General features: G+C 44.0%; 1 protein-coding gene across 1 annotated transcript in view; it reads left to right on the plus strand.

Moving 5' to 3' along the window:
* The first annotated feature begins 290 nt into the window (after nt 1–290).
* Nucleotides 291–27,409, plus strand: part of RNF31 (ring finger protein 31) — a 43,076-nt gene continuing 15,957 nt past the window's right edge. The window contains exons 1-13 of the mRNA XM_058823205.1: nt 291–327; nt 921–968; nt 4,241–4,393; nt 5,156–5,314; nt 7,712–7,867; nt 11,758–11,811; nt 13,064–13,115; nt 14,055–14,167; nt 16,341–16,964; nt 17,942–18,226; nt 20,413–20,595; nt 22,923–23,153; nt 25,357–25,530. Of these exons, the coding sequence (XP_058679188.1) occupies nt 924–968; nt 4,241–4,393; nt 5,156–5,314; nt 7,712–7,867; nt 11,758–11,811; nt 13,064–13,115; nt 14,055–14,167; nt 16,341–16,964; nt 17,942–18,226; nt 20,413–20,595; nt 22,923–23,153; nt 25,357–25,530 (2,229 nt within the window). The 5' untranslated portion in view covers nt 291–327; nt 921–923. The remainder of the gene's footprint in view (nt 328–920; nt 969–4,240; nt 4,394–5,155; nt 5,315–7,711; nt 7,868–11,757; nt 11,812–13,063; nt 13,116–14,054; nt 14,168–16,340; nt 16,965–17,941; nt 18,227–20,412; nt 20,596–22,922; nt 23,154–25,356; nt 25,531–27,409) is intronic.

The raw sequence follows: 27,409 nt of genomic DNA on the forward strand, positions 1-27,409 counted from the left end.
TAAGCGCTGAGGGGGAGTGCCCGCCAAAAGCGCGGCCGCTGATTGGTCAGGTTTGTTCTGCGCCTGCGCATTTGTGATAAAGAAAAGAAACGCCATTTTGTGTGAGGGCAGCCCTTAGTGAGGCGTGGCCAAAAGGAAGATACGGGAATTAGATCCACCAATAGGAGAGCTGCTTGTATTGGCACATGCGCACTGCGCGGAATAAGAGCGCCTAGCGCCATGTTACGTAAGGGCAAAAGTGATGGAGTGACGTCACAGAAAGGGAAACCACGCCCATTTTCCCCCTCAGGACGCGCCGCCATTTTGGATCCGCCGCCGCTCCCTGAGGTAACAACGGGGGGGCCGACCCCGCCTCAAAATTGGGAGGTCGAAAATTTCCCAAAAACCCCTTAAAACAACCCAAAAAAATACCAAATTTTGTGGGGGGTTCAGGGGCGCCACATCTTAAACTCATCTAAAGACCACCCCCCAGAATTCACCTGAAATTGGGGCTCCCCTAGTTCACGTCTTAGTCTCTCCGAATTGGGTTTGAAAAGGTCCCAAAAATCCTCCAAAATATTCCTAAATATGTGGGTTAAGGGGCCCTAAACCAAACCAATATTTGGAGGGGCTAGGGAGGTTTTAAGACCCACAAAATTTCTCCCAAAATCCTCCCAAAATTTTGGGAGATTAAACAGCCTCAGACCGTCGAATCACCCCCAAAATTGGGTGTCCGAAAAACCCCCAAAACCCCTAAAATTCCCCAAAATGTTAGGCTTTTTAGGTGATCCAAACTATCCAAATTTGAGACTTCATAGAAGCCTAAGAAATCCCAAAATAACTCTGAATTTCCCCCAATTTAGCTCAAATCCCCTTAAAATACTCTCAGAAGCCCCAAAATTCCTGAAAATCTCCCCAAATTTTCTCTTTCTCCCCCTCAGGTGATGCCAGACCTTCCCAAAGACCCCCCAGATTTGGGGTCTCTCCAGGTGAGCCCCCCTCAAACCCCAAAATTTCCCTAAATCTTCCCCAAAAATCCCCCCAAAGTCCCCCAAATATGTTCCTGATCCCCCAATTTTTCCCCATTTCCCTAAATCCCTCCTCAAATTCCTCAAAATCTCCCAATTTTTCCTAAAGTCACCCAAAACCCCCCATAAAAAATCCATAAAATCCTTTAAAAACCGCTGAGAAATACTCAAAAATTACCCAAAAATATCCCCAAAAATCATCCAAAAATTCCACGAATCATCAAAAAAAATCTAGTAAAAATCCCATAAAATCCCTAAAAAGGCACCAAAATCACCCCAAAAAATCCCTTATAAGTCTCTAAACATCCCTCAAAAATCTCATAAAATCTCCTTAAAATTCTGTTAAAAAGCCATAAAATCTATTTTAAAATGGCAAAAAATCCCCCTAAAATCCTCTAAAAACCACCCAAAACCCCCGGATTTTTTTCCTAAATCCGAAAAATTCCTGAATTTTCCCCCAAAATTCCCTTTTTCTCCCCAAAAAATTCCGATTTTTCCCCTCAGGAGCTGCCGGGCCGCTCTGGAGCAGCCTCTGCTGTGCTGCCTGGCTAAGATTGAACCCCCAAAACCCCTTAAAAAAAAACCCAAATCCCCACAAAATTCCCACTTCTCCCCACAATATTCCCGAATTTTCCCCAAATTCCATAAACTTCCTCAAAAATTCCCATTTTTCCCGAATTTTCCCCTCAGGAGCTGCAGGCTACCCTGGAGGGGGCAGTGCCTGGCTGAAGCCCAGCCCTCCAAACCTCTCCCAAAAACCTCTTAAAAAAAACCCCAAAATTCCCGTGTTTTCCCCCAAAACCCTAAAATTTCCCCAAATTTCCCATTTTTTACCCAAAACCCCCCAAATTTTCCCCAAAAATTCCCTTTTTTTGCCCTATTTTCCCCTCAGGAGCTGCGGGTTGCCTTGGAGGGGGGTCTGCTGCGCTGCCCAGCTCAGGCTGAGCTCCCCCAAATCCTCCCCAAAAAAACCTTAAAAAAAACCCTAAATCCCCCAAAATTCCCATTTTCCCCCACAATATTTTGGAATTTCCCCCAAATTCCATAAATTTCCTCAAAAATTCCCATTTTTGCTGAATTTTCCCCTCAGGAACTGCGGGGTGCCCTGGAGGGAGGTCCCTCCTGCAGTGCCTGGCCGAGGTCCAGCTCCCGAACCTCCTCCAAAAATTCCTTAAAAAAAACCCCCAAAACCCCCCAAATTCCCATTTCCCCCCACAATATTCCCGAATTTCCCCAAAATTCCATAAATTTCCCCAAAAATTCCCATTTTTCCCACATTTTCCTTTCAGGAACTGCAGGGTGCCCTGGAGGGAGCAGTGCCTGGCTGAGACCAAGCTCCCCAACCTCCTCCCAAAACCCCCTTAAAAAAACCCCAAAATTCCCAGATTTTTCCCCCAAAACCCCCAAGTTTTCCCAAATTTCCCATTTTTTCCCTAAAATTCCATAAATTTCCCCGAAAATTACCATTTTTCCCACATTTTCCCCTCAGGAACTGCGGGGTGCCCTGGAGGGGGCAGTGCCTGGCTGAGGCCAGGCTCCCCAATTCCACATCCCGCCCCCCCCCCCCCTCCCGGAACTACTTTAAAAAAAACCCCAAAAAACCCCAAATTCCCATTTTTTTCCCCCCACAACTGCCAAATTCTCCCAAAATTCCCTTTTTTTTCACCAACAACTGCCAAATTTTCCCGAATTTCCCATTTTTTCCCCATTTTCCCCTCAGGAGCTGCAGGTCGCCCTGAAGGGAGGTCCCTCTTGCAGTGCCTGGCCGAGGCCGAGCTCCCGAACCTCCTCCAAAAATTCCTTATAAAAACCCCCCAAAACCCCCAAAATTCCCATTTTCCCCCACAATATTCCCGAATTTCCCCAAAATTCCGTAAATTGCCCCAAAATTTCCCATTTTTCCTGAATTTTCCCCTCAGGAGCTAAGGGCTGCCCTGGAGGGGAGACTGCTGTGGTGCCCGGCTAAGGCTGAGCTCCCCCAAATCCCCCCTATAAACCCCTTAAAAAAATCCTCAAAAGCCCCAGAACTTCCAAACTTCCCATTTTCCCCCACAATATTCCCAAGTTTCCCCAAAATTCCATAAATTTCCCCAAAATTTCCCATTTTTCCCACATTTTCCCCTCAGGAACTGCGGGGTGCCCTGGAGGGGGCTGTGCCTGGCTGAGGCCGAGCTCCCCAACTCAACCCCCACCCCCAAAAAACTACTTAAAAAACCCCCCAAAACCCCCAAAATTGCCAATTTTCCCCCAAATTTTCCCAAATTTCCCATTTTTTTCCCCATTTTCCCCTCAGGAGCTGCGGGCCGCCCTGGACAGAGGTCACTCTTGCAGTGCCTGGCCGTGGCTGAGCTCCCCCAAATCCCTACCAAAAACCCCTCAAAACAAAAACCCCAAAACGCCCAAAATTCCCATTTTCCCCCACAATATTCCCGAATTTCCCCAAAATTCCATAAATTTCCCCAAAAAATCCCATTTTTCCCGAATTTTCCCCTCAGGAACTGCAGGGTGCCCTGGAGGGGGCTGTGCCTGGCTGAGGCCGAGCTCCCAAACTCCACCCCCCCCCCAAAAAAACTACTTTAAAACCCCCCCAAAACCTCCAAAATTGCCGATTTTCCCCCAAATTTTCCCAAATTTCCCATTTTTTTCCCCATTTTCCCCTCAGGAGCTGCGGGCCGCCCTGGAGGGAGGTCCCTCTTGCAGTGCCTGGCCGAGGTCCAGCTCCCGAACCTCCTCCAAAAATTCCTTAATAAAAACCCCCCAAACCCCCAAAATTCCCATTTTCCCCCACAATATTCCCGAATTTCCCCAAAATTCCATAAATTTCCCCAAAAATTCCCATTTTTCCCGAATTTTCCCCTCAGGAACTGCGGGGTGCCCTGGAGGGGGCCGTGCCTGGTTGAGACCAAGCTCCCCAACCTCCTCCCAAAAACCCCTTTAAAAAAACCCCAAAATTCCCAGATTTGTCCCCCAAAACCCCCAAGTTTTCCCAAATTTCCCATTTTTTCCCTAAAATTCCATAAATTTCCCCAAAAATTCCCATTTTTCCCACATTTTCCCCTCAGGAACTGCGGGGTGCCCTGGAGGCGGCCGTGCCTGGCTGAGGCCGAGCTCCCCAACTCCACACCCCCCCCCCCCCAAAAAAACTACTTAAAAACCCCCCAAAACCCCCAAAATTGCCAATTTTCCCCCAAATTTTCCCAAATTTCCCATTTTTTTCCCCATTTTCCCCTCAGGAACTGCGGGGTGCCCTGGAGGGGGCGCTGCTGCGCTGCCCGGCCGAGGCCGAGCCGCCCGAGCTGGGCCCGGTGCTGCGGCTGCCGCTGCCCCCGAGCCAGAAACTGAAACTCGTGCAGGGCAAACAAATCCTCAGGGACAACCTGGAGTGGGTGAGGAAAATCAGATTTTTTTGGGAATTTTCTGGGAAATTTGGGGTTTTTTTGGCGAGTTTTAGTGGGATTTTTAAAGGTTTTTACGAGGTTCTTTGGGGGTTTTTAATGGGATTTTATGAGGGGGCTTTGGGGATTTTTAATGGGATTTTATGAGGGGGCTTCAGTGATTTTTGGGGATTTTTGTGTGATTTTTAATGGGATTTTTTTGTGGGGGTTTTGGGGATTTTTTGGGGGATTTTTTTGGAATTTCTTGGTATTTTTTGTGGGTCTTTTGGGGATTTTTAATGGGATTTTTAATGGCATTTTTAATGGGATTTTTAATGGGATTTTTTGAGGGGGTTGGGGAATTTTTAGGGATTTTTTGGGGGATTTTTGGCTTGTTTTTGGGGATTTTTGGGTAAATTTTGGGGATTTTTGGGTGAAATTTTTAGGGATTTTTTGGCGATTTTTCGGGTGAAATTTTGGGGGATTTTTGGGGAATCTTGGGTGAATTTTAGGCGATTTTGGGGAGAAATTTTTAGGGATTTTTTGGCGATTTTTGGGGTGAAATTTTGGAGATTTCTGGCGATTTTTTTGAGTGAATTTTGGGTGAATTTCGAGTGAAATTTTCAGGGATTTTTTGGCGATTTCTGGGGTAAAATTTTGGCGATTTTTATGTGAATTTCCCAGCACATTTTGGTGATTTCTTGGGCGATTTTCGCGCGGTTTTTTTCCCTAAAATCTCAATTTTTTCCCCCAAATTTCCTTTTCTCCCCCCAGAACCCCGCGGGTCTCCCCCGCGGGCTGGAGCGGCTGCGGACGGCGCTGAACATTCTGGAAAAGTACGGGCGGAACCTGCTGAGCCCCCGCCCGCCGCGCCACTGGAGGGGCGTCCGCTTCGGCAACCCCGTCTTCAGGTCCACCGTGGGAGCCATCCAGGTCAGCACCCAAAAACCATTCCCAACATTTCCCCTTTTTGCCCCAAAAAATCCCTTTTTTCCCCAAAAAATTCCTCTTTTTTTCCCCCAAAAATTCCCTTTTTCCCCCCCAAAAATTCCCATTTTTACCCCCCAAAAATTTGCTTATTTCCCCTAAAAATTCCCTTTTTTTCCCCCCAAAAAATCTGCTCAAAATAAGCTTTTTTTTGGCCAAAAATCAGAATTTTTTTCCCTAAAAATCGGAATTTTTTTGGTCAAAATCGGAATTTTTTTCCCTAAAAATTTGATTTTTTTTGGTCAAAATCGGAATTTTTCTCCCAAAAATCAGAATTGTTTTCATGTTAAACAGCCCAAAAATTCATTGGGAATACCAAAATTTCCTTTTTTCCCCAAAAATTCCCATTTTTCCCCCCAAATATATCCTTTTTTTTTCCCTAAAAAATTCCCTTTTTTTCCCCTAAAAAATTCGCATTTTCCCCCACAAAAAATTCCCATTTTTCCCAAAAAGATTTGCTCAAAATCCACTCTTTTTTTGGCCAAAAATCCGAATTTTACCTCTAAAAATTGGAATTTTTTTTCCTGGTAAACATCCCAAAATTTTCTTTTTTCCCCAAAAAACTTGGGTTTTTTCTGCATGATATTCCATTTTTTTACCCAAAATTTGCTTTTTTGTCCATCAAAGATCCCAAAATTTTGTTTGGATTCCCAAAATTCCATTTTTTGCCAAAAAATTCCCTTTTTCCCCGCCAAAAATCTGGTTTTTTGCTCAAAATTCCCATTTTTTTTTCCAAAAATTGGAATTTTTTTGGCCAAAAATTTGAATTTTTTCCCTGTTAAACATCCCAAAATCCCCTTTTTTTCCCAAAAAATTCCCATTTTCCCCCCAAAAATTCCCAATTTTTTTCCCCCCAAAAATTCTGGTTTCTTTCCAAAAAAAATTGGGGTTTTTTCACCAAAAATTCCATTTTTTGGACGCAAAATTTGTTTTTTTCTCCCCAAAAATCCGCTTAAAATTCATCTGAGCGCAGGTGGGAATATTAAAATTCTCTTTTTTCCCCCAAAATTTGCATTTTCCCACCCAAAATTTGCATTTTCCCCCAAAATTTGCATTTTCCCCCCAAATTTACTCCCTCTGAGCCACACCCATCCTCTTTAAGCCACACCCACTCCTTATAAGGTGTTCCATTAAGCCCCGCCCACTTCTTTTAAGCCACACCCACTCCTTTTAAAGACACACCCCCTCACCCTAAGCCACACCCATGGGCTGTAAGACACGCCCACTCATTCTAGGCCACACCCACCCTCTCTAAGCCACAGCCACTCCGTTCTAATCTCCGCCCTCTGTTTCCAAGCCACACCCACTCCCTCTAAGCCACTCCCCAAAGCCCTGCCCACACAAAATAAGCCACACCCACTTCCTCTAAGCCACACCCACTCCTTTAAAAGCACCTTCTCCTCTTTCTAAGCCACACCCACTCTCTCTAAGCCACACCCACTCTCTCTAAGCCACACCCACTCTCTCTAAGCCACACCCACTCTCTCTAAGCCACACCCACTTCTTCTAAGCCACACCCACTCCTTTTAAAACACCTTTTCCTTTTCCTAAGCCACACCCACTCCCTGTAAGCCCCGCCTACTCCCTATAAGCCACACCCACTTTCTGCAAGCCACGCCTACTTTTTATTTCCCATTCCCTCCCAGTGCAAACCCCAAATCCCCTTTTTGCCTCCTATTTCCCCCATTTTTAACCCTTTTTTCCCCATTTTTTCGCCCTTTAACCCCTCCCAGTCCCTCCCAGTTCCCTCCCAGTACAAACCAGTACAAACCAGTACAAACCAGTAACCCCAAACCCCCATCTCCCCCATTTTTAACCCTTTCCTCCCCATTTTTGACCCTTTCTTTGCCATTTTTTCATGGATTTTTGCTGTTTTTTCACCATTTTTTCCCCATTTTCCCCCTCCCAGTACAAACCAGTACAAACCAGTACAAACCAGTAACCTCTCAACCCCCTCCCAGTAGAAACCAGTATAAACCAGTAACCCCAAACCCCCATCTCCCCCATTTTTAACCCTTTCCTCCCCATTTTTGACCCTTTCTTTGCCATTTTTTCACGGATTTTTGCCGTTTTTTCACCATTTTTTCCCCATTTTCCCCCTCCCAGTACAAACCAGTACAAACCAGTACAAACCAGTCACCCCAAATCCCCATTTCCCCCATTTTTAACCCTTTCCTCCCCCATATTTCCCCCATTTTTTACCCTATTTTCCCCATTTTTTCACCGATTTTCCCCATTTTTTCACAGATTTTCGCCGTTTTTTCACCGTTTTTCCCCATTTCTCCCCCTCCCAGTCCCCTCCCAGTACAAACCAGTATAACCCAGTCCCCCCCCCTTTCGCAGGGCGGCCGGGCCGTGCTGAAGCTCCTGGGCTACACGGAGGAGTCGGGGGAGGGGCTGAGCTTCCCCCCTCCCCCACACGGGCCCCACCCCCCCCGCGTGGCCGCCGTCACCGCCGACGTGCTGGTGCTGAGGGCCGAGCTGGACCTGCTCTTACTGGTTCGTACTGGTTTGGACTGGTTTGGACTGGGAGGGGGGAAAATGGGGGAAAAAACGGCGAAAAAAACGGCAAAAATCGGTGAAAAAATGGCAAAGAAAGGGTTAAAAACGGGGGAGAAAGGGTTAAAAATGGGGAAATGGGGGTTTGGGGTTACTGGTTTGGACTGGGAGGAACTGGTTTGGACTGGGAGGGGGAAAATGGGGGAGAAACTGTGAAAAAACGGTAAAAATTGGTGAAAAAATGGCAAAGAAAGGGTTAAAAATGGGGGAAATGGGAATTTATTTATACTGGTTTATATTGGTTTGGGATGGGGTTACTGGTTTGTACTGGTTTGGACTGGTTTGGACTGGTTTGTACTGGTTTGTACTGGGAGGGGGAAAATGGGGGAGAAACGGTGAAAAAACGGCAAAAATCGGTGAAAAAATGGCAAAGAAAGGGTTAAAAACGGGGGAAATATGGGGGAGAAAGGGTTAAAAATGGGGTAAATGGGGATTTGGGGTTACTGGTTTGTACTGGGAGGAACTGGTTTGGACTGGGAGGGGGGAAAATGGGGGAGAAACGGTGAAAAAACGGTAAAAATTGGTGAAAAAATGGCAAAAAAAGGGTTAAAAATGGGGGAGAAAGGGTTAAAAATGGGGAAATGGGGATTTGGGGTTACTGGTTTGTACTGGGAGGAACTGGGAGGAGTAAAAAGGGGGAAAACGGTGAAAAAACGGGGAAAAATGGCAAAGAAACGGTTAAAAATGGGAGGAAATGGGAACTGGGATTACTGGTTTGTACTGGTTTGTACTGGGAGGGGGAAAATGGGGAAAAAATGGTGAAAAAATGGCAAAAATTGGAGAAAAAATGGGGGAGAAAGGGTTAAAAATGGGGGGAACGGGGATTTGGGGTTACTGGTTTGTACTGGGAGGAACTGGTTTGGACTGGGAGGGGGGAAAATGGGGGAGAAACGGTGAAAAAACGGTAAAAATTGGTGAAAAAATGGCAAAAAAAGGGTTAAAAATGGGGGAGAAAGGGTTAAAAATGGGGAAATGGGGATTTGGGGTTACTGGTTTGTACTGGGAGGAACTGGGAGGAGTAAAAAGGGGGAAAATGGTGAAAAAACGGGGAAAAATGGCAAAGAAACGGTTAAAAATGGGAGGAAATGGGAACTGGGATTACTGGTTTGTACTGGTTTGTACTGGTTTGTACTGGGAGGGGGAAAATGGGGAAAAAATGGTGAAAAAATGGCAAAAATTGGAGAAAAAATGGGGGAGAAAGGGTTAAAAATGGGGGGAACGGGGATTTGGGGTTACTGGTTTGTACTGGTTTGTACTGGTTTGGACTGGGAGGGGGGAAAATGGGGGAGAAACGGTGAAAAAACGGTAAAAATTGGTGAAAAAATGGCAAAAAAAAGGGTTAAAAATGGGGGAGAAAGGGTTAAAAATGGGGAAATGGGGATTTGGGGTTACTGGTTTGGACTGGGAGGAACTGGTTTGGACTGGGAGGGGGAAAATGGGGGGAAAATGGTGAAAAAACGGCAAAAATTGGAGAAAAAATGGCAAAGAAAGGGTTAAAAATGGGGAAATATGGGGTGGAAAGGGTTAAAAATGGGGGGAACGGGGATATGGGGTTACTGGTTTGTACTGGTTTGGACTGGTTTGGACTGGGAGGGGGAAAATGGGAAAAACAGTGAAAAAACGGCAAAAATCGGCGAAAAAATGGCAAAGAAAGGGTTAAAAATGGGGGAGAAAGGGTTAAAAATGGGGGAAATTGGAATTTATTTGTACTGGTTTATATTCTTTTGGGATGGGGTTACTGGTTTGTACTGGTTTGGACTGGTTTGGACTGGGAGGGGGGAAAATGGGGGAAAAATGGCAAAAAACGGCGAAAATCGGTGAAAGAATGGCAAAGAAAGGGTTAAAAACGGGGGAAATATGGGGGAGAAAGGGTTAAAAATGGGGAAATGGGGATTTGGGGTTACTGGTTTGTACTGGGAGGAACTGGGAGGAGTAAAAAGGGGGAAAACGGTGAAAAAACGGGGAAAAATGGCAAAGAAACGGTTAAAAATGGGAGGAAATGGGAACTGGGATTACTGGTTTGGACTGGTTTGTACTGGGAGGGGGAAAATGGGGAAAAAATGGTGAAAAAATGGCAAAAATTGGAGAAAAAATGGGGGAGAAAGGGTTAAAAATGGGGGGAACGGGGATTTGGGGTTACTGGTTTGTACTGGTTTGGACTGGGAGGGGGGAAAATGGGGGAGAAACGGTGAAAAAACGGCAAAAATCGGTGAAAAAATGGCAAAAAAAGGGTTAAAAATGGGGGAGAAAGGGTTAAAAATGGGGAAATGGGGATTTGGGGTTACTGGTTTGGACTGGTTTGGACTGGTTTGGACTGGTTTGGACTGGGAGGGGGAAAATGGGGGGAAAATGGTGAAAAAACGGCGAAAATTGGAGAAAAAATGGCAAAGAAAGGGTTAAAAATGGGGAAATATGGGGTGGAAAGGGTTAAAAATGGGGGGAACGGGGATATGGGGTTACTGGTTTGTACTGGTTTGTACTGGGAGGGGACTGGGAGGGGGAAAATGGTGAAAAAACGGCAAAAATCAGTGAAAAAATGGCAAAGAAAGGGTTAAAAATGGGGGAGAAAGGGTTAAAAATGGGGGGAACGGGGATTTGGGGTTACTGGTTTGTACTGGTTTGAACTGGGAGTTACTGGTTTATACTGGGAGGGACGGAGAGGAAGAAAATGGGGAAAATACGGGGAAGAAAGGGTTAAAAACGGGGAAAATGGGGGAGAAAGGGTTAAAAATGGGGGAAATGGGAACTGGGGTTACTGGTTTGTACTGGTTTGGACTGGTTTGTACTGGGAAGGAACTGGGGCTTACTGGTTTATACTGGGAGGGACTGGGAGAGGAAAAAATGGGGGAAATTGGGTTAAAAATGGAGCGAAAAGGGTTAAAAACGGGGAAATGGGGTTTGGGGTTACTGGTTTGTACTGGTTTGTACTGGTTTGTACTGGTTTGTACTGGTTTGGGGGTTGGGGTTACTGGTTTATACTGGGGGGGCGCTGGGACAAACTGGGAGAGGATTTGGGGGCGCTGGGCGGGAGTTTAAGGGTTAAAAATGGGGAAAATGGGGAAAATGGGGATTTTGTACTGGTTTGTACTGGTCCATACTGGTTTATACTGGTTTAAACTGATTTGTACTGGTCCATACTGGTTTATACTGGTCTATACTGGTTTATACTGGTTTGTACTGGTTTGTACTGGTTTGTACTGGTCCATACTGGTTTATACTGGTCTATACTGGTTTGCACTGGTTTATACTGGTTTGTACTGGTCCATACTGGTTTATACTGGTTTAAACTGATTTGCACTGGTCCATACTGGTTTGTACTGGTCCATACTGGTTTATACTGGTCTATACTGGTTTGCACTGGTTTATACTGGTTTATACTGGTCCATACTGGTCCATACTGGTTTATACTGGTCTATACTGGTTTGTACTGGTTTATGCTGGTCCGTACTGGTCCATACTGGTTTATACTGGTTTATACTGGTCCGTACTGGTCCATACTGGTTTATACTGGTCTATACTGGTTTGTACTGGTTTGTACTGGTTTATGCTGGTCCGTACTGGTCCATACTGGTTTACACTGGTTTATACTGGTCCGTACTGGTCCATACTGGTTTATACTGGTCCATACTGGTTTGTACTGGTTTATACTGGTTTGTACTGGTTTGTACTGGTCCATACTGGTCTATACTGATTTGCACTGGTCCATACTGGTTTATACTGGTCTATACTGGTTTGTACTGGTTTGTACTGGTTTATACTGGTCCATACTGGTCCATACTGGTCCATACTGGTCCATACTGGTTTACACTGGTTTTGCTCTCCCCCACCAGAACCAGCACCCGAACCCGCAGTTCTTCAGCCAGATCTTACTGGGAGGGGATGAGGTGAGACTGGTTTGTACTGGTTTGTACTGGTTTATACTGGTTTGTACTGGTTTATACTGGTTTGTACTGGTTTATACTGGTTTTAGGAGTTGATACTGGTTTATAGTGGTTTATAGTGGTTTATAGTGGTTTATACTGGTTTGAACTGGGAAGGCATTGGGAGGGCTCTGGGGGTTACTGGTTTATACTGGGAGGACACAAAGTGGGAGTGGTTTATACTGGGAGGGCACTGGTTTATACTGGTCCATACTGGTCCATACTGGTCAGTAGTGGTTTGTACTGGTTTATACTGGTTTATACTGGTTTATACTGGTTTATACTGGTTTTTAACAGTTTAAACCGGTTTAAATGAAAGGAAACTGGGAGGGAACTGGTTTATACTGGTTTATACTGGTTTGTATTGGTTTATATTGGTCTATACTGGTTTTCATGGGTCTATACTGGTTTATACTGGTTTTACCTTATAGTGACTGAAAGGGAACTGGGAGGGTACTGGTTTATACTGGTTTGTACTGGTCCATATTGGTTTGTACTGGTTTATACTGGTTTGTACTGGTTTGTACTGGTTTATACTGGTTTGGGGGTACTGGGACTTACTGGGGACTTACTGGGATGAACTGGGAGCAGGTTTGGGGTTACTGGGATGAACTGGGAGCTACTGGTTTGTACTGGTTTGTACTGGTTTGTACTGGTTTAGACTGGTTTGGACTGGTTTGGACTGGTCTGTACTGGTTTATACTGGAATTGGGATAAACTGGGAGCGGATTTAGGGCTTTAAAATGGTAAAAAATGGGCAAAAAATGGGATTTTTTTGGGTATTTTTTCTGCTTTTACTGGTCCGTACTGGTTTGTACTGGTTTGTACTGGTTTGTACTGGTTTGGACTGGGATTGGGATGAACTGGGAGCGGATTTGGGGCTCCAAAATGGTGAAAAAATGGACAAAAAATGGGATTTTTTGGGGTTTTTTTCTGCTTTTACTGGTCTATACTGGTCCATACTGGTTTGTACTGGTTTATACTGGTTTCTACTGGTTTATACTGGTTTGTACTGGTCTGTACTGGTTTATACTGGGATTGGGATGAACTGGGAGTGAATTTGGGGCTTAAAAATGGCAAAAAATGGGCAAAAAATGGGATTTTTTTGGGTATTTTTTCTGCTTTTACTGGTCCATACTGGTTTATACTGGTTTATACTGGTTCGTACTGGTTTGTACTGGTTTATACTGGTTTGTACTGGTGTTTGTTTCCCCAGTGGTCGCTGGCGTCGGATGCGGTTCCTGTGCCCGCCCAGCTCCTCCCGGCCGGTAGGGGGCGCTCGGAGGGAAATTTGGGGAAAATTTTCCAAAATTTTGAGAAAATTTGAGAAAATTTGGAGGAATTTGGGAATTTGGAAGGAAATTTGAGCGATTTGGGGAAAAAAATTGGGAAAAAATCCGAATTTTGGGGGTGGGAAAATGGGAATTTTGAGGAAAATTTGCAAAGTTTTAGGAAATTTAGAAGAGATTTTTTGGGGGGATTTTTAGGGAATTTTCTGTGGATTTTTTCAGAAATTTTAACAATATTTTAGAAATTTTTTTACTATTTTTTGTTTCTTATTGAAGGAATTTTTAGGGATTTTTTGGCAAATTTTAATGAATATTTTCACATTTTTAGGTATTTTTTAAGGAATATTTTGGGGGATTTTTTAGGGAATTTTCTGTGGATTTTTTCAGAAATTTTAACAATATTTTAGAAAGTTTTTTAACATTTTTTTTGGCTTATTGAGGGAATTTTTAGGGATTTTTTGGCAAATTTTAATGAATATTTTCAGATTTTTATGTATTTTTTTTAAGGAATATTTTGGGGGATTTTTTAAGGAATATTTTAATATTTTGGAGGATTATTTGGGGAATTTTAATGGAAATTTAGGAAATATTCGGGATGTAATTTGGGGTTTTTTTAGTAGATGCTGGGGTGAATTTTTTAGGAGATTTTTGTGATATTTTGGGTGAATTCCTTAAGGAATTTTTGGGATTTTTGGTGAAATATTTTGGGGATATTTGCGGAATTTTGGTGAAATTTTTTGATCCCTTTAGGAAAATTATTTCGGGGTGAATATGCAAATTTCGCTGGAAAAAAATTCTAAAAATCCAGAAAAAATATTCGAATTTTTTGACGTGAAAAGGAAAATTTTGGGGTGGGAAAAGCCACAGTTTTGTGCGGAATTTTTGGAATTTTTTTGGTTTTTTTTTTTATTTTTGCAGGTGATGTGGAGGTGGGGGAGGGGTGGGATTGCCGCAGCTGCACCTTCCGGAACCCCTCCCCCAACGTCCTGTGCCAGGTGTGCGAGAGACCCCGGCTGGCACGGAGACCCCAGGTGGGAAAAATTATATAAAAAAATTAAAATTTAGATCAAAAAAATTGAATTTATACTGAAAAATTGGAATTTCTATTAAAAAATTGGATTTTATATTAAAAAAATGGAGGTCATATCAAAAAGATTGGCACGGAGACCCCAGGTGGGAAAATTATATAAAAAAATTAAAATTTAGATCAAAAAATATTGAATTTATACTGGGAATTTCAATTAAAAATTGGGTTTTATATAAAAAAAATTGGAGTTCATATCTTTGCGAGAGACCCCGGCTGGCACGGAGACCCCAGGTAGGAAAAATTATATCAAAAAATCTAAATTTAGATCAAAAAAATTGAATTTATACTGAAAAATTGGAATTTCTATTAAAAAATTGGATTTTATATTAAAAAAATGGAGGTCATATCAAAAAGATTGGCACGGAGACCCCAGGTGGGAAAATTATATCAAAAAAATCTAAATTTAGATCAAAAAATATTGAATTTATACTGGGAATTTCAATTAAAAATTGGGTTTTATATAAAAAAAATTGGAGTTCATATTTTGCGAGAGACCCCGGCTGGCACGGAGACCCCAGGTGGGAAAAATTATATCAAAAAATCAAAATTTAGATCAAAAAATATTGAATTTATACCAAAAAATTAGGATTTCCATTAAAAATTAGATTTAATATTAAAAAAATGGAGTTCATATCAAAAAGATTGGCACGGAGACCCCAGGTGGGAAAATTATGTAAAAAAATCTAAATTTAGATTTAAAAAAATTGAATTTATACTGGGAATTTCAATTAAAAATTGGGTTTTATATAAAAAAAATTGGAGTTCATATCTTTGCGAGAGACCCCGGCTGGCACGGAGACCCCAGGTGGGAAAAATTATATCAAAAATTTAAAATTTAGATCCAAAAATATTGAATTTATACCAAAAAAGTAGGATTTCCATTAAAAATTAGATTTAATATTAAAAAAATGGAGTTCATATCAAAAAGATTGGCACGGAGACCCCAGGTGGGAAAATTATGTAAAAAAATCTAAATTTAGATTAAAAAAAATTGAATTTATACTGGGAATTTCAATTAAAAATTGGGTTTTATATAAAAAAAATTGGAGTTCATATCTTTGCGAGAGACCCCGGCTGGCACGGAGACCCCAGGTAGGAAAAATTATATCAAAAAATCTAAATTTAGATCAAAAAAATTGAATTTATACTGAAAAATTGGAATTTCTATTAAAAAATTGGATTTTATATTAAAAAAATGGAGGTCATATCAAAAAGATTGGCACGGAGACCCCAGGTGGGAAAATTATATAAAAAAATCTAAATTTAGATCAAAAAATATTGAATTTATACTGGGAATTTCAATTAAAAATTGGGTTTTATATAAAAAAAATTGGAGTTCATATTTTGCGAGAGACCCCGGCTGGCACGGAGACCCCAGGTGGGAAAAATTATATCAAAAAATCAAAATTTAGATCAAAAAATATTGAATTTATACCAAAAAATTAGGATTTCCATTAAAAATTAGATTTAATATTAAAAAAATGGAGTTCATATCAAAAAGATTGGCACGGAGAACCCAGGTGGGAAAAATTATATCCAAAAAAATCAAAATTTATATCAAAAAAAATTGAATTTATACTGAAAAATTGGAATTTCCATTAAAAATTGGATTTTTTGGCGGAAATAAAGAATTTTCAAAGGGGTAAAAAAGAATTTTTGGGGAAAATCAGGGAATTTTGTGGCAAAAAAGGGAAATTTTAGGTAAAACGTGGAATTTTGGAAGAAAAATGGGGAATTTTGGGTAAAAATTGTGAATTTTGGGTAAAAATTGTGAATTTTGGGTAAAAATTGTGAATTTTTGATCCCCAGCCAAGCCCCGCCCCTAAAAAAATGAAATTTGAAGGAATAAAAAGGAATTTTGGTGGAAAAATCTGGGAATTTTGGGCAGAAAAAGGGAATTGTGGGTAAAAATGAAAATTTTGGGGAAAAAATGGGGAATTTTGGGTAAAAATTCGGGACTTTTGGGTAAAAATTTGGGAATTTTGGGTAAAAATCGTGAATTTTGGGTACAAATTGTGAACTTTGGGTACAAATTGTGAATTTTTGGGAAAAAAATTGTGAGTTTTGGGTTAAAAATGGTGAATTTTAGGTAAAAATTGTGAAATTTTCCTCCCCAGCCAAGCCCCGCCCCCTCCCAGCCGTGGCCCTGCCCCCGCTGCACCTTCCTGAACCGAGGCCACGCCCCCAGCTGTGAAATCTGCGGCGCTGACCACACCCCCTTTGCTGACGTCACTTCCGGAGTGGCCACGCCCACATCCGGAGTGGTTTCAGCCACTTCCGGGTTTGGATCTGCAACTTCCGGGTCTGGCCCCGCCTCTTCCGGTGGGACCACGTCAACTTCCGGTGTGGGGAAAACAACTTCCGGGTGTGACCCCGCCTCTTCCGGTGTCGGGAATGCCACTTCCGGGTTTTCCGATGCCACTTCCGGGATCGGCAAATCGACTTCCGGTGTTGACAATGGGACTTCCGGTCTTGCCGAAGCCGCTTCCGCTGGTGACAAAACAACTTCCGGTACCGGAAATGCCACTTCCGGTTGTGAAAATTCCACTTCCGGTGGCGGCAATTCCACTTCCGGTGGCGGCAATTCAACTTCCGGTATTGACAAAGCGCCGGCCAATGGCGGGAATGGCACTTCCGGTTCTGCTGAGGTCACTTCCGGGTGTGGCCCCGCCCCTTCCCGCGATGCTTTGCGGCAGCGGAAGCTTCTGGAAGACGGGCGGCGCCTAGTGGAGCTCGTCAGGGTGAGGCGGCAAATTTGGGGAAAAACCAAAAAATTTTGGGGAAAATTTTGGAAATTTGAAATTTTGTGGCCGTTTAGGAGAATTTTATTGGGGAATTTTTATTTTTTTTCCAGCCGAAATTTGAGGGCGAAATTTGGGAATTTTGGGGAATCTCTGGAGGGATTTCAGGAAATTTTGTGGGAAATTTGGGGGATTTTGGGAAAAAATTTGAGATTTTGAGATGGATTTTCCGAGGTTTGCGATTCAAATTTGAGATAATTTGAAAAAATTGGGTATTTAAGGGAATTTAAGGGCAAATTTAAAGGATTTTGAGGAAATTTTCTGGAATTTTAAAGAAATTTGGGGAGGTTTTAAGGAAAATTTGAGATATTTTTGGAAACTTCTGAGAGGTTTAAGAATATTTGTAATTGTGGGATGATTTTGGGTCAAATTTGGGATATTTTATTTAAATATTGGAATTTGGGGGAAATGTCGGAAATTTTGCGGAATTTTGAGGAGTTATGAAGGAGTTTCAAAAGATTTTAGGAGAAATTTGGGTAATTTAGGAAAGAATTTGAAGAGATTTTAGTACAATAAAAAATTTAAGAAACAAAAGTTGGGAATTTTTAGGTTAAATTTAAGTTAAATTCAGAAATTTTGGAGAAAAATTGATGAATTTGGGGAATTTTGTCAAAATTATGGGGAATTTGGGAAATTGGGAAAAAATTGATGAATTTGGAGATTTTTGTGGAAATCGGTGATTTCTGTGGGAATTTTATTAAATTTGAAATTTTTTGTGAAGAAATTGGTAAATTAGAGGATTTTTTAGAAACAATTTTAACAAAATTGACGATTTGGGTGAAAAATTTGACAAATTCAGGATTTTTGAGGAAAAATTCTGATAAATTTGAGGAGTTTTGAAAATTTTGAAATTTTTATGTAAAGTTTGGAACAAATTTTGTTTGTTTTTTTTTTAATTTTTTTGTATTTTCTCCCAGGCCGCCGAGTCCCAGGGCCTCCCACCGGAATCTCTTGGCCCCGCCCCTTTTTCAAACCTTCCGGAAGCTTCCGGCCCCGCCCCCGACCCGGAATCCCAAATCCGGCACTTCCGGAGCCGCCTCGGGGGGGCCCTCAAGGCCCTCCTGGGGGCGGGGCCTGAGGAAAAAGAGGGCGGGGCCTCCCTGGGGCCGTTCTCATTGGCCGAAGCCGCCTGGGCGTGGCTGGAGGGGGAGGGGCAGCCGGACCGGGCGCGGCGCATTCTGATTGGCCGGAGGAAGCAGCAGGTGAGGGGGGCGGGGCTTAAGACGTGGGGTAAAAATTGGGGGCGGGGCTTAAAATTTATGTTCAAAATGGCAGTAACTTGAGGGCGGGGCTTAAAATTGGATCCAAAATGGCGGAAATTGCTTCCAAAATGGCGGAAATTGCATCCAAAATGGTGGAGTTTGTGGGCGGAGCGTAAAATTTCTGATTTAAATTTGCGGAAATTGGGTTTTAAATGGCGGGATTTGGGGGCGGGGCTTAAAATTTGGGGTTTAAATGTTGGAAATTGGGTCCAAAATGGCGGCAATTTGGGGGCGGGGCCTAAAATTGGGGTCCAAAAGGTGGAAATTGTGGGCGGGGCTCAAAATTTGGGGTTTAAATGGTGGAAATTGGGTTCAAAATGGTGGAAATTTGGGGGCGGGGCTTAAAATTTGGGTTTAAATTATGGAAATTGGATCCAAAATGGCGGAAATTTGAGGGCGGGGCTTAAAATTTGTGGGTAAAATGGAAAAAATTGATTCTAAAATGGTGGAAATTTCAGGGCGTGGCTTAAATTTGGTCCTCAAAATGGCGGAAATTTGGGGGCGGGGCCTAAAATTTGGGGTTAAAGTGGTGGAAATTGAGTCTGAAATGGCGGAAATTGAATCTAAAATGGCGGAAATTTGGGGGCGGGGCTTATATTTGGTCCTCAAAATGGCGGAAATTTGGGGGCGGGGCCTGAATTTGGACCTCAAAATGGCGGAAATTTGGGGGCGGGGCCTAAATTTGGAGCTCAAAATGGCGGAAATTTGGGGGCGGGGCCTAAAATTTGGGGTTAAAGTGGTGGAAATTGAGTCTGAAATGGCGGAAATGGAATCTAAAATGGCGGAAATTTGGGGGCGGGGCTTAAACTTGGTAATCAAAATGGCGGAAATTTGGGGGCGGGGCCTAAAATTCAGGGTTAAAGCGGCGGAAATTGAGTCTGAAATGATGGAAATTGAATCTAAAATGGCGGAAATTTGGGGGCGGGGCCTAAATTTGGTCATCAAAATGGCGGAAATTTGGGGCGGGGCCTAAATTTGGTCCTCAAAATGGCGGAAATTTGGGGGCGGGGCCTAAATTTGGAGCTCAAAATGGCGGAAATTTGGGGGCGGGGCCTAAAATTCGGGGTTAAAGTGGTGGAAATTGAGTCTGAAATGGCGGAAATGGAATCTAAAATGGCGGAAATTTGTGGGCGGGGCCTAAATGTGGTCCTCAAAATGGCGGAAATTTGGGGGCGGGGCCTAAATTTGGTCCTCAAAATGGCGGAAATTTGGGGGCGGGGCCTAAAATTCGGGGTTAAAATGGCGGAAATGGAATCCGAAATGGGGGAAATGGAATCTAAAATGGCGGAAATTTGTGGGCGGGGCCTAAATTTGGTGCCCAAAATGGCGGAAATTGTGGGCGGGGCTTAAAGATTTCTGTCCAAAAATGGCGAGTTTGCCGAATTTTATTGGTTTGTACTGGTTTGTACTGGTCCAAACTGGGTGAAATAAAGTAAAATTTGGGGTAAAAATTGAGATTTTGGTGAAATTTCCTGCTCTATATTGGTTTATACTGGTTTATACTGGTTTTTACTGGTACAAACCAGTTCAAACTGGTTTATACTGGTCTGTACTGGTTTGTACTGGTCCAAACTGGTTCAAATAAGGTAAAATTTGGGGTAAAAAATTGAGATTTTGGTGAAATTTACTGGTTTTTACTGGTTTATACTGGTTTGTACTGGTTTATACTGGTTTATAGTGGTCCAAACTGGTTTGTACTGGTTTATACTGGTTTATACTGGTTTATACTGGTCTGTACTGGTTTATACTGGTTTATACTGGTCCATACTGGTTTTTACTGGTTTACACTGGTTTATACTGGTTTGTACTGGTTTATACTGGTCCATACTGGTTCTTACTGGTTTGTACTGGTTTGTACTGGTTTATACTGGTTTATACTGGTCCATACTGGTCCATACTGGTCCATACTGGTTCTTACTGGCTTATACTGGTTTATACTGGTTTATACTGGTCCATACTGGTTTGTACTGGTCCATACTGGTCCATACTGGTTCTTACTGGTTTGTACTGGTTTGTACTGGTTTATACTGGTCCATACTGGTTTATACTGGTTTATACTGGTCCATACTGGTCCATACTGGTCCATACTGGTTCTTACTGGTTTATACTGGTTTTTACTGGTTTAGCTCCGCCTCCTGTCCAGCCTGGGTTTCCCTGACCCCGCCCACACGGGGGCGGCGCTGAGGCGGCACCGGGGCAGCCAATGGGAGGCGCTGGCGGAGCTGCAGCGGCTCAAGCTCCGCCCCTTCCGCTTACGTCATCAGCAGGGGGCGGAGCCCGGCCTGGACTTCAACCAGCCCGACCAGCAGGTGAACTGGTTTGTACTGGTTTGTACTGGGAGGGGTTTGGGGTTACTGGTTTGTACTGGTTTGGGGTTACTGGTTTGTACTGGTTTGTACTGGGAGGGGGTTTGGGGTTACTGGTTTGTACTGGGATGGGGTTTGGGGTTACTGGTCCATACTGGTTTTTTGTTTTTCCTTACTGGTTTCATTGATTTCCTTACTGGTTTATACTGGTTTGTACTGGTATGGTTACTGGGATGAACTGGGATGAACTGGGAGTGGATTTGGGGTTACTGGGAATTAATTTGGGCTTACTGGTTTATACTGGTTTTGTGTTTTTCCTTACTGGTTTTTACTGGTTTGTACTGGTTTATACTGGTACGGTTACTGGGATGAACTGGGATGAACTGGGATGGGGATTTGGCGTTACTGGGATGAACTGGGACAAGGATTTGGGCTTACTGGTCCATACTGGTTTCATGTATTTCCTTACTGGTTTTCTTCATTCCCATACTGGTTCTTACTGGTTTTTACTGGTTCTTACTGGTACGGTTACTGGGATGAACTGGGATGAACTGGGAGTGGATTTGTGGTTACTGGGATGAACTGGGACGGGGATTTGGGCTTACTGGTTTCATGTATTTCCTTACTGGTTTCCTTCATTCCCATACTGGTTTTTACTGGTTTTTACTGGTTTATACTGGTTTATACTGGTATGGTTACTGGGATGAACTGGGATGAACTGGGATGGGGATTTGGCGTTACTGGGATGAACTGGGAGTGGATTTGTGGTTACTGGGACGAACTGGGATGGGGATTTGGGCTTACTGGTCCATACTGGTTTCATGTGTTTCCTTACTGGTTTCATTTATTCCCATACTGGTTTATACTGGTTTGTACTGGTTTATACTGGTATGTTTACTGGGATGAACTGGGATGAACTGGGATGGGGATTTGGGGTTACTGGGATGAACTGGGACGGGGATTTGGGGTTACTGGGATGAACTGGGATGGGGATTTGGGGTTACTGCTCCATACTGGTTTCGTGTTTTTCCTTACTGGTTTCATTTATTCCCATACTGGTTTATACTGGTTTTTACTGGTTCTTACTGGTTTTTACTGGTTCTTACTGGTACGGTTACTGGGATGAACTGGGATGAACTGGGAGTGGATTTGTGGTTACTGGGACGAACTGGGACGGGGATTTGGGCTTACTGGTCCATACTGGTTTCATGTATTTCCTTACTGGTTTCATTGATTTCCTTACTGGTTTATACTGGTTTGTACTGGTTTATACTGGTACGGTTACTGGGATGAACTGGGATGAACTGGGAGTGGATTTGTGGTTACTGGGATGAACTGGGACAGGGATTTGGGCTTACTGGTTTCATGTATTTCCTTACTGGTTTCATTTATCCCCATACTGGTTTTTACTGGTTTTTACTGGTTTATACTGGTTTATACTGGTGGGGTTACTGGGATGAACTGGGATGAACTGGGATGGGGATTTGGGGTTACTGGGATGAACTGGGAGTGGATTTGTGGTTACTGGGACGAACTGGGACGGGGATTTGGGCTTACTGGTCCATACTGGTTTCATGTGTTTCCTTACTGGTTTCATTCATTCCCATACTGGTTCTTACTGGTTTATACTGGTTCTTACTGGTGCGGTTACTGGGATGAACTGGGATGAACTGGGAGTAGATTTGTGGTTACTGGGATGAACTGGGACAGGGATTTGGGCTTACTGGTTTCATGTATTTCCTTACTGGTTTCATTTATCCCCATACTGGTTTATACTGGTTTGTACTGGTTTATACTGGTGGGGTTACTGGGATGAACTGGGATGAACTGGGATGGGGATTTGGGGTTACTGGGATGAACTGGGAGTGGATTTGTGGTTACTGGGACGAACTGGGACGGGGATTTGGGCTTACTGGTCCATACTGGTTTCATGTGTTTCCTTACTGGTTTCATTTATCCCCATACTGGTTTATACTGGTTTGTACTGGTTCTTACTGGTACGGTTACTGGGATGAACTGGGATGAACTGGGATGGGGATTTGGGGTTACTGGGATGAACTGGGACGGGGATTTGGGCTTACTGGTTTCATGTATTTCCTTACTGGTTTCATTTATCCCCATACTGGTTTTTACTGGTTCTTACTGGTTTATACTGGTATGGTTACTGGGATGAACTGGGAGTGGATTTGTGGTTACTGGGACGAACTGGGACGGGGATTTGGGCTTACTGGTTTCACGTATTTCCTTACTGGTTTCCTTCATCCCCATACTGGTTCATACTGGTTCTTACTGGTTTTTACTGGTTCTTACTGGTTTCTCCCCTTTTCCAGGCGCTGGTGCGGCAGATCCTGGCCACGCTGCCCGTTGCCAGCTGGGGCCGGGCCTCGCTGGTGGCCGGGCTGGGCCGCGAGCTGGGCCTGGCGCTGCTGGGCGCTCCCAGTACGGAGCCCTTACTGGTGGAACTGGTGGAGGCCGTGGGGTCCTGCCCGGACAGGGCTGCCCTGCGCAGGCGCCTGCGCTGCGAGTGCGCCGTCTGCGGCTGGGGGCTGCCCCGGCAGCTGGTGAGGGCCGGGTTGTACTGGTTTGGACTGGTTTGTACTGGTTTGTACTGGGAGGGGAAAAAATGGGGAAAAAAATGGTGAAAATTAGGTGAAAATTGGGTGAAATATGGCGAAAAAAGGGTTAAAAATGGCGGCAATGTGGGGAAGAAAGGGTTAAAGATGAGGGGAAATGGGGCTTGAGGTTACTGGTTTGTACTGGGAGGGACTGGGAGGGGAAAATGGGGAAAAAATGGTAAAAAAATGGGAGAAAAATTGGGGAAAAATGGGGAAAATATCAGGGAAAAAATGATGAAAAAATGGGGAAAAAAACAATGAAAAAATGGGGAAAAAATGGTGAAAAATGGTGAAAAATGGGGGAAGAAAGGGAAAAAATGAGGGAAAAAATGGGGAAAAATGGTAAAAAAAATGGGGAAAAAACAGTGAAGGAATTGGGGAAAAACAATGAAAAAATGGGGAAAAATGGGGAAAATTGGGTGAAAATTGGGGGAAATATGGGGAAAAAAGAGTTAAAAATGGCGGCAATGTGGGGAAGAAAGGGTTAAAGATGAGGGGAAATGGGGCTTGAGGTTACTGGTTTGTACTGGGAGGGACTGGGAGGGGAAAATGGGGAAAAAATGGTAAAAAAATGGGAGAAAAATTGGGAAAAAATGGGGAAAAAACAGTGGGAAAAACGGGGAAAAAATCAGGGAAAAAATGATGAAAAAATGGGGAAAAAATCAGGGAAAAATCATGAAAAAATGGGAAAAAAAACAATGAAAAAATCAGGAAAAAATGGTGGAAAAATGGTGAAAAATGGGGAAAGAAAGGGAAAAAATGAGAATGAGGGAAAAATGGGGAAAAATGGGGAAGCAAGGGAAAAAATGAGGGAAAAAATGGGGGGAAAATGGTGGAAAATATGGTGAAAAAATGGGAAAAAAATGGGGAAAAATGGTAAAAAATGGGGAAAATGGTGAAAAAACAGGGAAAAAACAATGAAATAATTTGGGAAAAACAATGAAAAAATGGGGAAAAAATGGGGAAAAATGGGGAAAGAAAGGGAAAAATGAGGGAAAAAATGGGGGAAATTGGTGGAAAATATGGTCAGAAAATGGGAGAAAAGTGGGAAAAAATGGGAAAAAATGGGGAAAAATGGGGGAAAATGGGGGAAAGTATTAAAATGAGGGAAATATAGGAAACAAAGGGTTAAAAGTGGGGGTCTGGGGTCACTGGTTTGTACTGGGAGGGGACTGGGAGGGACTGGGAGGGGAAAAATGGTGAAAATTGGGGGAAAATTGGGCGAAATATGGCAAAAAAAGGGTTAAAAATGGCGGGAATGTGGGGAAGAAAGAGTTAATAATATGGGGAAAATATGGGGGAAAATGGGGTTTGGGGTTACTGGTTTGTACTGGTTTTGGTCGTGGGGGTTACTGGTTTGTACTGGTTTGCACTGGTTTAGTACTGGGCGTTACTGGTTTGTACTGGGAGGGACTGGGAGGGAGAAAATGGTGAAAAAATGGTGAAAATCGGGTGAAAAACTGAAGAAATGGGGAAAAAAGGGTTAAAAATGGGGATTTGGGGTTACTGGTTTGTACTGGTTTGTACTGGGAGGGGATTGGGATTACTGGTTTTGGGTTTAGGGTTACTGGGATGAACTGGGAGTGGGTTTGGGGTTACTGGGATGAACTGGGAGCTACTGGTTTGTACTGGTTTGGACTGGTTTGGACTGGTTTGGATTGGTTTGTACTGGTTTGGACTGGTTTGGACTGGTTTGGACTTACTGGGGGCTTACTGGGGTGAACTGGGTGCTACTGGATTGTACTGGATTGTACTGGTTTTATACTGGTTTGTACTGGTTTGGTGTTTCTATGGCTGCAATTCCCTCAGTGACCACTGGGGGCAGCACCACCATAGGAATCCATTGGTGGGAGCTACTGGTTTGGACTGGTTTGGACTGGTTTGGACTGGTTTGGACTGGTTTGTACTGGTTTAGGCTCCCTGGGACTTACTGGGGGCTTACTGGGATGAACTGGGAGCTACTGGTTTGTACTGGTTTGTACTGGTTTGGTGTTTGAATGCCTGCAGTTCCCTCAGTGACCACCGGGGGCAGCAGCACCATTCACCCCAATGGAACTGGGACCAAACCAGGATCAAACCGGGGTGAAACCAGTCCAAACCAGTCCAAACCAGTCCAAACCAGTCCGAACCGGTTTCCGTGCCGTTGCAGATGCAGTGGCTGCCGGGCTGCTCGTGCCCGCTGTGCCCCGAGTGCTTCCGGCTCCATTTCACGGTGGGGCTGCGCGAAAGGGGCGTGGCCAACCTGGGCTGCCCCAGCTGCGGCCGCCCCGACCTGCGCGACGACGCCCAGCGCCTCTGGTACTGGTCCACGCTGGAGCCCGCGGTGCGTTATACTGGTTTATACTGGTTTGTACTGGGAGGGTGATGGGGGGGTGATGGGGGGGTGCTGGAGGGCGCTGGGGTGAAATTTGGGGGGGTTTGGAGGGAGTTAAAGGGTTAAAAATGGGAGAAAATGGGAAAAAATGGGGATTTGGGGTTACTGGTTTGTACTGGTTTGGGACTGGTTTATACTGGTTTATACTGGTTTGTACTGGGAGGGGTTTGAGGGGTTACTGGTTTGTACTGGGAGGGGTTTGAGGGGTTACTGGTTTGTACTGGGAGGGGCTGGGGGGCGCTGGGGTGGAATTTGGGGGGGTTTGGAGGGAGTTAAAGGGTTAAAAATGGGAGAAAATGGGGGAAAATGGGGATTTGGGGTTACCGGTTTGTACTGGTTTATACTGGTTTATACTGGTTTGTACTGGGAGGGCACGGGGAGGGTGCTGGGGGCTATTGGGGTGAAATTTGGGGGGGTTTGGAGGGAGTTAAAGGGTTAAAAATGGGAGAAAATGGGGAAAAATGGGGATTTGGGGTTACTGGTTTATACTGGTTTGGGACTGGTTTATACTGGTTTATACTGGTTTGTACTAGGAGGGGTTTGAGGGGTTACTGGTTTGTACTGGGAGGGGTTTGAGGGGTTACTGGTTTGTACTGGGAGGGTGATGGGGGGGTGATGGGGGGCGCTGGGGTGGAATTTGGGGGGGTTTGGAGGGAGTTAAAGGGTTAAAAATGGGAGAAAATGGGAAAAATGGGGATTTGGGGTTACTGGTTTGTACTGGTTTGGGATGGGGAGTTACTGGTTTGTACTGGTTTATACTGGGAGGGTGATGGGGGGTGATGGGAGGCGCTGGGGTGGAATTTGGGGGGGTTTGGAGGGAGTTAAAGGGTTAAAAATGGGAGAAAATGGGAAAAAATGGGGATTTGGGGTTACTGGTTTGTACTGGTTTGGGACTGGTTTATACTGGTTTATACTGGTTTGTACTAGGAGGGGTTTGAGGGGTTACTGGTTTGTACTGGGAGGGGCTGGGGGGCGCTGGGGTGGAATTTGGGGGGGTTTGGAGGGAGTTAAAGGGTTAAAAATGGGAGAAAATGGGGGAAAATGGGGATTTGGGGTTACCGGTTTGTACTGGTTTATACTGGTTTATACTGGTTTGTACTGGGAGGGCACGGGGAGGGTGCTGGGGGCTATTGGGGTGAAATTTGGGGGGGTTTGGAGGGAGTTAAAGGGTTAAAAATGGGAGAAAATGGGGAAAAATGGGGATTTGGGGTTACTGGTTTATACTGGTTTGGGATTTGGGGTTACTGGTTTATACTGGTTTGGGATTTGGGGTTACTGGTTTATACTGGTTTGTACTGGGAGGGTGATTGGGGGGTGATGGGGGGCGCTGGGGTGGAATTTGGGGGGGTTTGGGGGGAGTTAAAGGGTTAAAAATGGGAGAAAATGTGGAAAAATGGGAAAAAAATGGGGATTTGGGGTTACCGGTTTGTACTGGTTTGTACTGGTTTGTACTGGTTTGTACTGGTTTGTACTGGGAGGGTGCTGGTGGGCGCTGGGGTGGAATTTGGGGGGGTTTGGAGGGAGTTAAAGGGTTAAAAATGGGAGAAAATGGGGAAAATGGGAAAAAATGGGGATTTGGGGTTACTGGTTTGTACTGGTTTATACTGGTTTGTACTGGTTTGGCACTGGGGGTTACTGGTTTATACTGGGAGGGCACTGGGACAAACTGGGAGGGGATTTGGGGCAACTGGGAGGGGATTGAAGCGTTAAAAATGAGAAAAAAACGGGAAAAAATGGGAAAAAATGGGGATTTTCTTATACTGGGAGCTCTTCCTGGTTTATACTGGTTTGTACTGGTTTGTACTGGTTTATACTGGTTTGTACTGGT

The sequence above is a fragment of the Ammospiza caudacuta genome, chromosome 39, assembly GCF_027887145.1.
Source record: "Ammospiza caudacuta isolate bAmmCau1 chromosome 39, bAmmCau1.pri, whole genome shotgun sequence".
In the NCBI taxonomy this organism is placed as follows: domain Eukaryota; kingdom Metazoa; phylum Chordata; class Aves; order Passeriformes; family Passerellidae; genus Ammospiza; species Ammospiza caudacuta.